This window comes from Bombus bifarius, unplaced genomic scaffold (assembly GCF_011952205.1).
Source record: "Bombus bifarius isolate JDL3187 unplaced genomic scaffold, Bbif_JDL3187 scf7180000009125, whole genome shotgun sequence".
NCBI lineage: Eukaryota > Metazoa > Arthropoda > Insecta > Hymenoptera > Apidae > Bombus > Bombus bifarius.
In genome coordinates this window covers 7,460,093-7,475,743 of record NW_022884914.1, presented here as the reverse complement: position 1 = coordinate 7,475,743, position 15,651 = coordinate 7,460,093, and the positions used below count along the sequence as shown (strand labels likewise).

General features: G+C 38.6%; 1 protein-coding gene across 7 annotated transcripts in view; it reads right to left on the bottom strand.

Annotated features, from left to right (window-relative positions):
• Window positions 1-15,651, bottom strand: part of LOC117213690 (teneurin-a) — a 702,857-nt gene that overhangs the window by 22,995 nt on the left and 664,211 nt on the right. For 6 of the 7 annotated variants that reach the window (XM_033459237.1, XM_033459239.1, XM_033459241.1 and 3 more), the window contains 7 exons: window positions 9,954-10,073; window positions 8,725-9,368; window positions 7,525-7,738; window positions 3,480-3,744; window positions 1,953-2,083; window positions 1,033-1,179; window positions 274-481 (listed from right to left, as the gene is read on the bottom strand). In XM_033459237.1, coding sequence (XP_033315128.1) covers window positions 274-481; window positions 1,033-1,179; window positions 1,953-2,083; window positions 3,480-3,744; window positions 7,525-7,738; window positions 8,725-9,368; window positions 9,954-10,073 — 1,729 coding nt within the window. The remainder of the gene's footprint in view (window positions 1-273; window positions 482-1,032; window positions 1,180-1,952; window positions 2,084-3,479; window positions 3,745-7,524; window positions 7,739-8,724; window positions 9,369-9,953; window positions 10,074-15,651) is intronic. The other variant, XM_033459238.1, reaches the window with a different exon arrangement.

The window sequence follows — 15,651 nt, the reverse complement described above, 5'->3', positions numbered from 1 at the left end:
TCAAACCTTCCCTTTCATGTCCCTTCTTGCTTGTCGCCGATGTAATTAATACAATTTTTCTATTGAATCAGCTAATGAAAGAGATTTTTCTTAGAAGCTGAAGAAAAATTCAATGCACTTGATGTCATGTCAACGACTCGCTCGTTCTTCGAAACGCAATTATATCCTGTTAGACGTCGTAAAAATAAAGTATATATAACTAAGCGTTCCTCTATAAATATTAGAATGATTGACTGAATGTAGAACCGTGTGAGAAGAAGTGGTCGATCTTACCTTTCGGTGTACTCGTTCATATGAGCGTAGCTTTGTACGCTGTTCTCCTCAACGAGGAATTTCACGCGCTGGTAAAAGGACGCGGTCACGCTGGGCGGTTGTTTGCGGAGAAGGACGTCCACGGGATTATTACTAGTAAGGCACATGATATGCTCTGCGCAAGCTGCGTGCGAGCAACACTCGCTGTCAGAACAGTCCATCATGCCATCTAAGAAACATTACTTCTTATATCAAACGTTCGCTGAATATACATATTAAGAAATTATCGTTTAATTTTAATTTTGGATAAAACTCGATTTTTATTGAAATTCTTCAGGTATTTTTAGCTTTGTTAGAGCTGTTTAGGAAGTTCGCAATTTTATTGGAATTCTATAGGAATTGTGAAATCGCCTTAGAAGTTTTTGGAACTTTAGGAATTTGTAACGTATCAAAAGAACGTGTATTTAATATCACTACAGTCTTTGAATCTTCCGTCGAAATTTAAAACATTTTTTAATCTTCAGGGCAGTAGGAAAAAATTAGATATTACTGTAATAGAAAATATTTGAATAGCCTTTAAGGCTGTTCCACAATGAGACACCTATATTTTCTATAAATATTTGCCTTCGTTTTTTTAGGTTAGATCAAAATAGGTGAAATAGTAAAGCAGTAGAAAAAGTATATATCATGAAAAATTACACGATTATAATTGCTTTGGTCTAATAATCTTCTGTTCCTTCTATTACCATTTCTTTCTACTTATAATATTTATACACTCACCCTGATCGTTGTCAATAAAGTCATTACATTCCATTTCGAGTCGTATGCTGCAATCCCTTCCCGCCCAGCCGGTTGAACATCCACAACTGTATTCGCCATCTTGCAGAGTGCACAGTCCGTGGCGACTGCATCCGTTCTCGCATCCAGCTGTCAAGGGAACGGCGTGAATGTTTTAATTGAAGATATCGGGCAACGATCGGAGCTAATTGAAAATCGATACTAGCCCCGTGTTGGGAGAATAAACGATACATGTGATTCCATGAAAGAATATATCTCGCGATAGAGGAAATAACTTTTCGATAGGAACGATTCTTGTATAGTTTTAATTAACATTTGGTTGATATAACGTTACAATATAAATTATTTGAGTGAAATATAGTTTCGATCGATCAATACTCCTAACAATATCCTACAGTATATACATACATACATACATAGTTGTATAACGTAGTAAGTGAAATTTTAGGTAATTAAAAAAATACATAAATAATTATATAAAAATAAGAGAAATAACAGTACTGGGATAGCACTTATTTGTTATTTGAAAATCATTTCTACTTGTAAGTATAAATTATTATTAAACGATAGTTTCTTACTGCTCTGTCTGACAAAGTATCGACCTCCTCTACTTAAGTCTCTTTATACCTATATCTACGTTGTTTTACTCTTATACAATCTATCTTTAGAATGATATCATTTTTCGAATCTACTGCCCTAATTACGAGTAACATCGGAAACAATCAATAACGATAATATAACAGTAATAACAGTAATAAAAATAACAAAGTAATGACATTGAATATCCGAAGTCCTTGATCCGCGATTACATCAACGTTTTACAATTACCATTCCATGGGAAAAAATGGAGAGATCATGAATTTAAACGGCGTCACCGGCGATGCCATTAATATTTTACTTACGCAACGTGCAATGTCGCCCGTTCCATCCTTGACTGCAAACGCAAGTTCCATTCTTGCACTGGCCATGTTCCGCACAGCGTGCATCGCACGGTTTTTGATCGCACTTGGTTCCAGTCCAATCGTCGTTGCACCTAAAAATCACATACCTTTCAGATACTCAAACTCCAAACCTCTTTTTTTCCTGCAGTCTATCGTTACTTCAATTTACGTTACGTTAATAACGTTTGCCAATTTAATATTGACATCAATTTTTAGATGCCATCATATCCAACTATTTATCAAATTTGTAATCTTCTTCCTCAGAGACAAGCGAAAATCAGCTTTTGAAGGCTCAACATATACAATTCAAGACCAATGTTCCGAAGGCGTCCTGCACAATTTCTGAAGAAAAATGCGCTCAGCTTTATCGTCCAAATGCAAAATTGATTTCCTCCGCGCGGAACCCTTCAGGAAAGCGGGAAAAAGACACGGATTCCGGCAAGTTCCGAACTCGTCCTGCCGCGGTGGGAACTTTTTGCGCTTACGGACGCTCTTTCACGGGACAAGAGGGGAGAGGGAGACGAGAAAGGCGTCAACTTTAGAATATGAGAAAGGAGATCTTCTTTCGTGTCCTTGATTCTGACAAAGGAACGTCGGGAAGGTAGGGCGGTCCTTCGAGTAGTGATAAGTTGGCGGCCACCCCTAAGATAGAGCCTTTTTCTCGCAATTTTTCACCTCCTTAGCCTCGACTTTCCTGCCTCCGATCTCGTCGGCAATTTACTCATTTTTAGCCTCTACGCTCTAACGCCACCTCCTCTCCTTGTCCCTGCTTAGGATTCCAACACTTTACGATTTTTCTCCCCCTTTTTTTTTCTCTCTTAACCGTTGCTAACTTGTCGTGATAAACTCGGTCGAAGAATCTTTGAATGTCTTCCAGGTATATTTTAAGTGAAGAGTAGATGGATCTGAATTAATCAGACTGTTGTGAAAGTTGGCGTTTCGTGGAACAGGATTCCGAAGACGGGAATGTTGGAATAAAGGAAATAGCTTGACCGGAGGAAGAAAGAAATATTGTAATCTCGATCAAGGTTCTGTGTAAAAAAAATAAAATAACGGAGCAATTTCCAAGTTGCTAAAATTCTGTTGTATAAATTAATGAACGAAGGATCGGCAACGTTTATAATATTCGTTTGCCATGCAAACGGAAATATTAACTCACGTAAACTCATTTAAAATTCTATTTCTAAGAATTGGAAATTACCTAGGAATGATTTCAATATGAGCCCTCTAACCCTCGCAAAATTCCTCTTGCCAAATACCCGAAAAGTTACACGATATGTAACCGAAATCGCGATAAAATAAATCTTGCTGACTTAACCCACACAGCGAGGAACGAGGTTAAAGAGCAAAGGCCAGAAGGATACGCATCACTTTTCCTACTGAATACGGAAACGCGTCCAGGTAACCCAATTCAAATTCGCGAAGGACCCATAAAGGACGACAGGGAAACATGTGGTAGTAGTGTAGCGCTATACAACGTGTACTGACTTGCAAAGACCCTGCTCGCAGGTTCCGTGTGGTCCGCAATCGAGGCCACAGCTTGGTTGCGAACAATCTACACCGGTCCAGTGTCCCTCGCAGACGCAACTTCCGGATTCGAGGTCGTACGTGCCGTGGTCAGAGCAACGAGGCAGACATTGGTACACCTGCTGGTCGACCTGGTTACACCTTTCACCCTGCCAACCTGCTTTGCAATAGCATTTGCCAGCAACGCAGGCGCCGTGACCACTGCAGTTTGGATCCGAACAATCAGCTGTAATTTATTGTTAATTACATTTATTTTACATTGTAAGTTATATTTGCTATATTAATTTATGTTTACTAGTAAACCTTGCCGTTCTCATCGGGTCTATATGATCCGAAATAGATTTAAATTTCAGTAATATATTTTAATATATTCCTAATATTAAAATAATTAAATTATAATAAAAATATATATTAATATATATTTTAAAAATATAGGTCGTTTCTATTAATCGTACAATATTTTACAAATTTACTGTCATCACTTTTTGATAATTAAAGATAAGATGGCATACAACTTTCTGTTGTATATATTTAAAAAGCTCAGGTAAAATTTGCTCAACTTTAAGCGTCCAACAGTGGTTGTGACTTTATCCAAACAACTACTTGCACCTGAACGGTGAAACGGAAATTCTTGAAGCTAACCCAACAATCTACCAACAAATATTTCCTTGCCGAATCACGCGTATTATTAACAAACTTCACCGTACCGGACTGGCATATATGACAACTATCTCGAATTTTCTGCAATGACCTCTTGCTGCTATGAATACGCTTAACATTGTTTTTAAGAACACGAGGCATCTTCCGGTCTGTCGACGGTGATTGCGCCCTGGGCACCGACGAATGGACCAACTTTTTAAATTATGGCATCGGGACAATTGCATTATTCCCGCGGATCCCAGCTGCCCCGGGGAAATTATGAAACTTAATTCCGAAGCGTCCTTGGCGGCGGGATGCACGTTGCCATTTGCGTCGTATGGGGCCGGTTATACGCGATCTCTCAGTATTTGCCGACTGATATATTGGCATGTTTGTCGCTGCGATACATTGGTATTTTTATACAGAGTGAAGCAATAAGGAAACAGATTATTCTTAGAAAAATCACATTAGCCTTCTTTTTCTTTTTTTTTTTTTAATAAGATGTGTAACAAAAGAGAGGCAGCTGCATTATTCAAATTGTGTAAGATGTTCTATAAATATGAAGATTGCAGGGGAAGAACAGTTTTTTTCATTTTACTTATAAAGTTTCGTTGAAACGAAGATATCAACAAGAATGCATTTTATCATGTTTTTGGTTGGTACTATAGGAAGCGAAGAGTAGAATGATGATAATAATCATGCAGTAAACGTTAATTATGCCTTTTTGTGGAGCTATAAAAGCTACATGGTACTCCGTGAAATGTAATTAACAACGCTGAAGTACACGATAAAAGCGACTTCTATGTGAAGTGATAATCGACATTATTGCAGAGGACCAATGTAATTGTGTGTAAAGAGACTCGCGTTAAAATTACGCGACACGTACTCTTTCTACCTATTGAGGCTCCAGTTTCGAGGGTAAAACTAATCTACGAAGTTCGACCAGTTTTGGAAACTGTTATTAATATGAACGCTTAAAATATTCAAACTTCGTTAATGACATATACCAGAAAAAGCCACGAGTGTGTCATATAGTTGCCATTGATAACATCGTGAAATAATTAAAAGCATTAATGAGCGATTCAAAATAAAAAAGCAGTTTCATTTGCGAGAACAAAGTTATCGGATAATCTCTATGTTATAAAATTGCACTGGAAATGTTACGATTTCGAATGCTACAGATTCTTTGGTCTGTGTCGGAGACAAAAATTCTAGTAACCTAATCATCGAACAAATGCATTCTGCATCGCGGTGCCAACGCGAGATCTTAATATGAAACGAATATATCCCATCGTTTGTTGAAGAATTATAGAGAAAGAAGCGTTATGATGAAATCGTAAGGGTGTCAGAGACAAAGCGTCTCCTTTCCCGCGAATAATTTCCCCATTCGTTCCAACAACGTCATTTTTCCATTCCCGCTTCCGTGGAATGGGTCTAACAAAGAACACTTTCAAGACGTTTAACTCAAATTTTATTCCTTCCTGAAATATATCATTAAACGGAAAGACGCGAAAGGTTTACAAGTAGCAAACTGTAATTGTAATTGTAAACTGTAATTCTAATTCCAATTGACGGATTGAAAATCATAGTGGTGTAAATGATAGTAGTTATGAAGAATAAGACATTGTATACGTATCTAGCTTTATTCACGTGCTTCGACTTTTAAAAGTATCTCATTATCGTTCATGAACTGAAAAACTATAATTAACGATAAATACAGAATACTGTTGTTTTATAGAATAATAGCAATAGACTGACTTGCAGCTCTTCGATTGTCTCTAAAAGTTCTATTTTAATACTAATTTCATTGTTTATTCGTTTAAAGTCTCTCTTAAAATACAGAAGATCTTTTTGTTCGTTAAAACGAGAGCAAGGTTAGGATATAAAAATTTGTAGACCGCAGTAAGATTAATGGGATCGTAACGTTAAACGTCTCTACAATGTTCCTTTTGGACACAGTTACACTAAATCAAAAACAATAGCAAGATGCTCGTCGAAAGGATTAAAACGACCATTAAATACGACGAAACTAATCGCCCGGTTGAATTGCCGCAATGGTTGACCCATATGTAAATTCAACGAGAGAACGTGCATTAATTATAGGTTATACACAGAGGCATACGGTATACGCTCGCCTGGCGGATGAGGGAACGTGCATTACTAATACCTTGAATCTGTCCGGATAGTGGTGTACGGTAGAGGGCAGGACGTACGGTTGAATTATGGGGAAATTAATGGCGGTGTGACAAATATGAAGAAACAACATCCGACGCAGAAATAGACGAGAGGTAAACGTTCGTCGGAGAGGCATTCGCGTTTCCGCTGCTCATTTTTAACGCTAAAATATGGCGCGATGTTGTGCGCATGCTCGTACACATTCTGCCCATAATGTCGCCGTTAATGAACTCAAAAGTTGGATCATCTGTCCCGTTTTAAGGCCACATTTACATTCCATGTTTCGCGGTATTTCTTTTCTTTTTTTTTTTTTTTTTTTGTTTTACATCTATTACACAAAGATGCTTTTAAGCGAAACAAACTCAAGCTTTGCACATATTTAAATCCTGAGATAGGTGTAATACAGTGACAGTACCATTAAATTGAAAAATGCATTACTAACTATGAGCTAATCGAAAAAGAGCTAATCATCTAATAAACTAATTGCAATAAATCTTTTCGTTGATGAATATTTTGCTTCTCTTTTTTCTTTTTTTTTTTTTGAGAATGTCGATCTTGTCTTATCAGTGTCGTTATCAATGTCAATCTTAATCCAAATCACATAGACGTGCACCCTGCGTTCCAGGGGGCTCGCAGCTAGGTGAAAGTAAGTTCTGCACGGTTTTATCGCCAAGAACGTTGGTAATTCGAGGGTGAGCGAGAAGCCGATTAAACAATCGGTCTTAAGGGGTCGTTACTAGACGTCGAACGCAGACTTGGATCGTTCGCCTAACTGAACTCCACTGCTCTCCGTACTTCGCTTATACACTCCGTATTTCGCCTTACCCTCGTATACCTTTTCTCTTCTTTTTTTACGCAACTAAGATCATTAGCATTTTTATTAGGCCATTCCATTATGAAATTCGAGTATTTTTTATGATGCTTAAATTTGTATTTAAATTTTTGTACTTAGCTTCCCGTATCTTTTAGCGCTATCATTAAAATTGTTAGAAAATTTTTAAATTATTTGCTTTCCTACGAAAATCATGTTGCTAACAACCTTCTCGTGAATCGTTGCAAACATTTTCCACGTTTCAATCGATAACAGAAGCAGCGAGTACTTTAAAATTGTTTGCTGATTCCAATCTGAGCTTTAAATTGTATTAAAGTAACTACTAAGTATCTATAATAGCCAGACACGTTTTTAACTTACGTTCGTCGCAGAAGGAGCCTTTCCAGCCAGGATTACAAACACACGATCCTCTAACGCACTGTCCGTGTTGATTGCAATCAGGAACTTGGCAGTCTCCTAATGGTATATCGCATTCGGCACCTTTCCAGCCGTCTTCGCAGTGGCACATACCACCACCATATTGTCCATGAGACGAGCACAGCACCGGGCACACGCTCTTACTGCAATCGGCCCCCTGAAATTTTCATCGATTCTCTTCTATTATCTTCCATTCTCTCTGCTCTCCCATAAATATGATCGACGAGCGAGTTTAGCGACACCATTTCGCGATCTAATCGCTTCGATCGCTGTGTAATTCTTTTCGAATCGCTACGTGAAGGAGGTTGATGGACAAATTGAATCGTTCGAGGTGATTTCCTGCGACTATGTGCAAGATTTGTGACAGTGGGTCTAGGAAATTGTGGTATTGGATGGCAAAAGACTGTTATTCTTTAGAATGATTGTCGGTATTATGTTGAGACTGAAATACGACGATTATGTACGATCGTGAATTCTCATTTTTACGATTTTCGAACTAGTGCTTTAGATTTTTTCTTTTTTTGACTTTCTAAAAACTAGTAATTAACGATAATTGCAACTAAGAAATTTACGTTGAAATGTTTTTCATGTTACCTATAAAATAATTAATCCCTAGCCGGAACCATACGTGTTCTTTTGAAATGTTCTGCTTATATGCACGTGGGTAGATAAACAGCAATTTATTACATGTATTAATGTTCGCAGTTCCGTAATCAATTAACGTAACATTAATGTAAGTGTGGTTATATATTTATCCAGCTGAAGCGTATATTCTACCTGTCCACTTGATCTCGATTAAAGTGACCCCACCTTGCCTGTTATATAACAGGTATTCACCTCATCAGTTGAGGCTAACAGGGGAGCGGCACAACGTACAGGTCAATGATTCGACACAAATTTAGCACACAGTACACATAATATATTATACAAGCATCGAACGTACTGAAACATACCATTAAAAAGATAGAATGTGAGGTTAAAGTTATTTAAAAGATAAACAACTTTTGATTCTTTATCTTTTTTCCTTCTGTTCTTTCAATTAAAACTAGATTTTTTTCATGTATTTCATTAACTTTACCACCCTAAAAGTTCCTAACCTTCTTAACCTCGCGGCAGTCTTCGAAGAAACCTAAGGATACACACCTGATAGCCATCGATGCAGTCACACTTTCCAAGATAACAGGATCCTCTTCCAGAACAGTCGTTGGGGCAGGTAGTCGATACCCCCTCGGCTTCTGTCACGACCAGGGTGACCTTGTATGGCTGCAACTCGTCGTTATACACCGAAAGGAACCAACGTCCGGTATCCAGATACTGTAGCAGGCTAACGTTCACCATCATCGGCTCTACGATCGTTCTTTTGATCAGCACATGTTGGTACGACCGATTGTCGCTAGATCGCGCTTCAGTCGCAGCTGTTTTCATGAAACTGACAGCCTCTGAGCTAGTGTCTCGTTTCAGCCTATGATCCACTCTGCCACCTTTCACGAATTCTACGAAATCGTATTGCGTGACACTCGGAGCGACGTTTCGTCTTCCGTAGACGGCGAAGTTCGCGCCCCAGGGTAGAGTAAGGTTCAGTCGGATGAAGGCGGGCTGCTTGTTCCGGAACTCGGTGTTCCAGAAATGATAAGGCGAGATCACAGCCGAGTGAGCCACGTTGTATGCCTGCAGCTCGAGCACCGCCGGCCATTGCTGTGCTGATTGCTGAATCTGAGGGTCACTCTGTTGGTCCCCGGCACTGTCCGACGCACTCGAGTGCTCTGCCGTGCTCGTCGGCAGCGACTCTGCGTAGCAGCAGCAATTCGATTACGTTCTGAGCTCTTATTAAGCGTAATTTTACGTATTTTAGAGTAAAAGTATCTTAAAGTTTCCTCTTTATGTGAACGTGAAAATACAAAGATATTATTTGGATAGCTAAGATACGAAAAATATTCGACGAACGAGAGTACAGAATATTCTTTCGAAAATGTATAATAATTGAATAACTGTGTGATTGAGTTCATATCCTCAAGTAGACTTTTTTTTATAAAGATTACAAAATTCAAATCGAGAAAAATATGGGTATTCTGTTTCGATGGTGTCTTCAACGACTTTAACGGTCAAAGCGGAAACGTCTGCCGCGCTATTTAGTCTCCTAGTCTCGCGACAAATGTTCCAGTAGCATAACTCGACGAACGTAGCTACACATCAGAACCGATATTATTCTCAGTGTGGCCATTGTATGGTTATATACGAGACGGCCGATATCAGGCCGGGGAAGCCATTCGAACGTAGCAGACGCCTCCCAAAAGCAATTACCGCGAGACGTCGTATGCCGGAGTATTTACATCATGCATAGTGGATGCAAATTGATACCGCTCGATATTTACCTTCGGTGGGTATTTGCGTTGATATCGGGTCGTGAACGTGCGCGTTCTCATGAGTGACAGCCTTCACGTCTTGGACCACTACGCATTTCGTGCTGTCTATCGGCCGCATGGAGCTCACTGCTGAAAAGAAAACAGAGTTTCCCCTTTAACATCAAACACCGTACGTCTCACAGGAGATATATCGATAACACATATGGAGGATCAGTCCTGTTTTAGAGTAAACAGATTTTTTTTTCTACTTGATCATGTTTTTACAGTGTTTGAATTTTCAAAATAGCTTTGAGATATATGTATTATAGAGCGACACACGGCAAAGTGGAATGGAACATGAAAACTTTGTTTCCACAGATCGCGTGATTTTAAAAAGCATATCTACTGATCGAACCGCTTTTTGTTTTACGAGCAGACGTCAAAGTTATTTTATTCGTTTAAAGGTGGCTTTGTATTTGTATTTTCACGTATCGCTAAAGCATGAATTTTCGTTTAATTTTGCTTACGCGTCATTTCTACGAAAACCTAAGAGAACCAAAGAATTCTAACCGGAAGATGTTCTACCGAATCGTTGCGTTCGAGAGGAATATAAAAATCCTATTATTCTAGAAAAGCAATTCCAGAATATATATATATACATATTCCTATTTTATATATATACATAAGAGTAAAATAAGAAAGCAACCATTTCATGTTTTACATTTATCCATTTAAACGCAAGCTGCTTGCGCGCCAATCGGAAGATACGAGCCATAGATTCGTCATTTCGCTGGAGAACACTCGATCTTGGAAAGAATGGCGCAATCGCGAGAATTTCCACGTTGCTGGACCACCGCGATATTACATCGTAAGAAAGTTTACGGTGCCATCGTCGGCCAGCTTTCTTTATAAACATACACAGAGGCGCTCACGTACACCGTACGCTTCGTTCATACAACAAAGGCGCACGCAATCAGCTTGTTATATTCTTAATGTAGGTGGCCGCCACTTCAGACAAAATACCACCGTAACGCGACTCTTTTATTGCGCCAGGAATCAGGAACAGAGCTTTGGTGGAATGTCCCGTGGCGTCCTAATGGCTTCATAAATTCGAATAATCGCTTTCGAATTACGATGGGACACTAGATTTCCACGGCCCGACCACCCTTGGTAACTTTTCAAGGCGGCGCGGCGAGCCGAACGACAAAGGCCGCGCCTCTGTTTCTGCGTTTAATACCCGCCATTGGTAATTGGTCCAGTTCCCTGTTTGCCAATAAAAATGTACGTTCTTTCTACTTCAAGATCAAACGGATTACGAAGTTCTACTTTACGGTATTTTATCAAATTCTTTGTTATTTTTAATTGTAGATTTTTTTTACTTCTTAGGAATAGAATTCTCAGTCGGTACACTTTACCTTCTGTTGGTTATGATTAGGCTAAGGATCGTTTTAGTTTAATTGCGTTTGTGTGAAAGTTGAAGGTGCATAGGATCTTTACAGATTTCGACCTTTTATGGTGGTAAAATCTAGACGTAACTATCAGAAACGATGATTGGAATAGTGAAACATCGACTCTGGTCGATCTACCCAACTTTTTGTTATAGGAGGAATGTTACGTGTATACGTAATGCGAAACGTTTTTATTTTTATATACAGGGTGGTTGGTAATTGGTGGTACAAGCGGAAAGGGGGTGATTCTACGCGAAAAAAGAAGTCGAAAATATAGAATAAAAATTTTTTTTATTTTTTTCAATTTTTCCATCGAGACAACGATCTACAGTGAGATCCGTTATAACGAGACGCGATAAAGTGCACGCGTACCGAGCCAAAATTCAATGTCGATTTTCTCGAAAACAAAGCCTCGAACGAAAAATTTTTATTCTATGTTTTCGACTTCTTTTTTCGCGTAGAATCACCCCCTTTCCGTTTGTACCACCAGTTACCAACCACCCTGTATATACGTAGACACTGTTTTTATTGCAAAAATTGTGTCATATATGTTTGATGTGCAATTTTCTTCACGAATCCGTAAATTTTCTTGCATATGGCTATGGTTTGTGTGGAATGAGTAATTCTCACTGCAAAACAACGGTGATTCTAGTTAGTTATAAACAGTTGTAGTAAGTTGCAGTTCGGTTGGCAACGCACGATCTTCATTACAACGCCGCTAACGTATTTCGTTCGCCATATTTGCGGTAACATTCTACAAATACAGTTTCAGAAGCCGATATTGTTTACGTGAAACGCGACATTAATGGGGTTGTAAAAGAAGTAGGCCACCCGATACTCTTTCATGGCGGTCTGTATATACATACTCAACGTATTTATGAACGAAACATTAGCTGAAGATTGAATGGAGGACGTAAATTTTAACGAAAATAGATAAAACTACTAGCTAGAGTTTTGTTAGAGTTTCAATTAAAATACGTAAATCGTAAAGATTATTAAAAAAAAAAAAAAAAAAATACAGAAACTTAATTATACGTGAAAAATATAACAAAAATTTAGTAATGTGTTTTTATGATTATCATTATTGTTATCATTGTTTCAAACATTTTTTAAGCCTACTAAAAAAACGTAAAAGGAATTACGAGCACAGAGAGAAATACGTTTAAAACAAGGGATTCTTCGAAGCTCGATTAATTTAATGCCACCGTTTAATTAACAGAATCTTGTTAACCATAAAAATTTTACAGCTTGAAATGCGATTTCCCAGAAAATTCGAACGCTTCGCCCTACACTTTTCGGATATTATTACACGCGTATAATTCTGCACAAAATTCGAGCCAAATTGGTGACCTGAATTTCAGGTATTCTCTCTCGTAAATACCCTCCGTACGTAACTATAGCATCATAAACCTAATTCCAGAGGAATCCCCCTAATTTGTCAAAGTGATATTTCTTCAACGGATCTGCAGGCGCATTAATCTTTTCGCATTTTAAATATATGTGTATAACCAGTAATAATACCAAATTATTATACCCCATATTTTTTTATATTTTTTACTTTCTTTCTTTTCTATTTTTACATTAATTACTTTCGTTATTTTTCACTATCTTAAGCTAATTCCTAATACCGTACTTTGCCGATGCTTGCAAAACGATGAGACGTGAGTCACTATACTTACGTGAGATATTTATGTAATTCAACAAGATAAGCAATAACACGAGATTATGATGAATCTGTTAACTTAATTCTTCGATCTTTTCGTACGATGAACACAGATAACGCCTGTACTTCTCACAAGTTTCGCTAAACATCCGTCTCTTCATTTTCCTATATTAATGTCTTCCAGACAATGAGAGGGCAGTTCGATCAAATTTAAAGCGGCACAATGAATCTCACAATAAAATCCTTATCCGCGGCTGAGAATTGTCATGGCTGAATTAATTATCTGTCCCGGTGGCCGCGTTCGCGTCCGCCAGCAGCGAATTAATTACGCGGGTTAACGAGACTTTTTAAAAGCGAACATCCCACCCCTTTGCCGTTCTTCCTCATACCACTTACAATACAACGTGTCTAACGACCTCTTGGCTTATCAACGCGTTCGTTGCCTCCGTGCTCTTGGCTAATTGAATTAACGTATTACCATCGTTCGAACAATCTAACAAATAGAAAATCACGTTCTGTTCATCAGTATTTCTCACTAACTTGTCTATTTCTCTTCTTTCTTTTTCCTTTACTTTCCTCCTCTTCTTTTTCGATATTTTCGTTTGATTATTTTAATCAATTTCAGTCTCGTCAGCCTAGAAATGGATTTGGCTTACAATTCCTTTCGTTCGCGCTTCCACATAAACTATCGCTCCTTAGTTGATCGATTGCTTATTTGCTTTTTTACTGCTTTCTTTATCGATATCTACCTATCTGCTATTTTCCTTGCACAAATATACATTTCTATATTCTTATTGGTTGTTCTCCTATTCGATAAAACGAATCGCTTTTCAGCCTTTAAATTAACGGGATCGAATAAGAACATTATTCCAAACGTTTCTATGTTATCCAACTACGAATTAAATTTTAAATGTAAAGAAAGTGAAAAGATTCAATGATAAGGTAATTAGAATAAGACGCTACTCCTTCGATTTATCGCATCCGTAATAACATTCGCGTATAGAAGTCGCGTGATCTACGGAGACGAAAACCGATCAATCGTAGGTGAGGTCCGTGTCATACCGATGGAAACGGTAATTTGTATGTCGGCTAATATTTTCTTTCCCGCGTCATCCGGCTAAATTCATGGGCTGACAAATAGAATTCTCACATGTACGACATTGCACGAGCGTGTTCCATTAGCGCGTCGACGATTGATATGTATATTTGTCGGGTCGACTTTTGATTGCGGTCTGTTAACAAATCTGTCTGTATTGGGTTTTTGTTAGGTATCATCGGTTTTTGTTAGTTATGCCGATTATTTGATGTTCATGTAGTCGATCATTCAGATCGTCTGTCTGTTGCGTATACAGAATCTACTCGGTGTCAGATTGCGCATTTAACGGTAAGATCAATTTTTTCCAATCTCTCTTATCTTCCTATTAATAGAAATTATTTTTTTCATTTGATCGCACATACACAGTACAATAGAAGCAACAGATACCTCTTACCAAAAGCGCGTACCAAAACTTGCTATCCTCCTTTTTTTTAATTGTCACGACTAGCAATTAAAAAAGGATACTAAAATACATATTCAACCTTTATTCTCCATCAGAATTCTCAATCAACTTCATCGCACACTCTGCCGTCAATGCACTTTCCACCTCTCCGTCGAAAAAAAAAAAAAAAAAAGGAAAAAGAAAATAAAAATAGAGGGAAAAAAAAAGAAGATACAACGAACGAACCCCAAGAACCAAGCGTGCAACTCCAATTACGAGCATCGTCCCTTTGATTCCACGCGTCAGCGGTGACAGACAAATTACTGTCCGCGCGTGGAAAAGCACGCATGCGACCTCTATATACCTCCCTTGGCACTATGCACGCGAGAGCATGGGAATCGACTAACTCTAGCTGTGGATACCGTGCGCTGCGAAATAACTGGAAAAGAAGGAGCGTCCCCGTGAGATCGACGCTGCTCGTTATGTAACTATCGTTAGAAATTGAGTTGCAGTGAACTGTGAACTGACCTTATTTCGCGAGCATCAGGAGCAACCGTGGCGTCGTTTTCGTCCTCGTTTCGCGTCGATCGCCAATCGCCCCTTCTACGTGCATTACGTGTGTGTCACACGACCGCCACTCTTCCGCATGCATGCGTATATACACGCGCACCCGTATACCGATCACGATGAAACCATGGCTAACCCTCGAATTGCGAATTCGTCTCTCTCTCTCTCTTTCTCTTTCTCTTTCGCTCTGTCTGTGTTTTCACGTTAAAACGAGTACGTGCGGAGGTACGTTTGGTGAATTTTATTGTACCGTAGCACAAGTGGATTGAAATTCACGATAGCGGAACTCGAAATAAGTTCGACTTTGAAGATGAGCTTGGTATTTCCCTGTGGGCGAGCTGCAGGTCAGGGGCGCACGAAATTTGTCAGGTAAATATGGAGAGGATCGGAGTTTAATAATTTATTAAAATTGGGTGAGTTGGTGAAATAGACGTTGGTCGGGTAGAATTTATTGTTATTATTTCTTTTAATAAATAAATTTGTTTCCCAGGTTAATGTAGAAAGTTGTAGTTTTCAGAACGACGGTTGAAAGCTGAAATATTGTACGGCTACTAAACGCGTGCTTCCTTAAA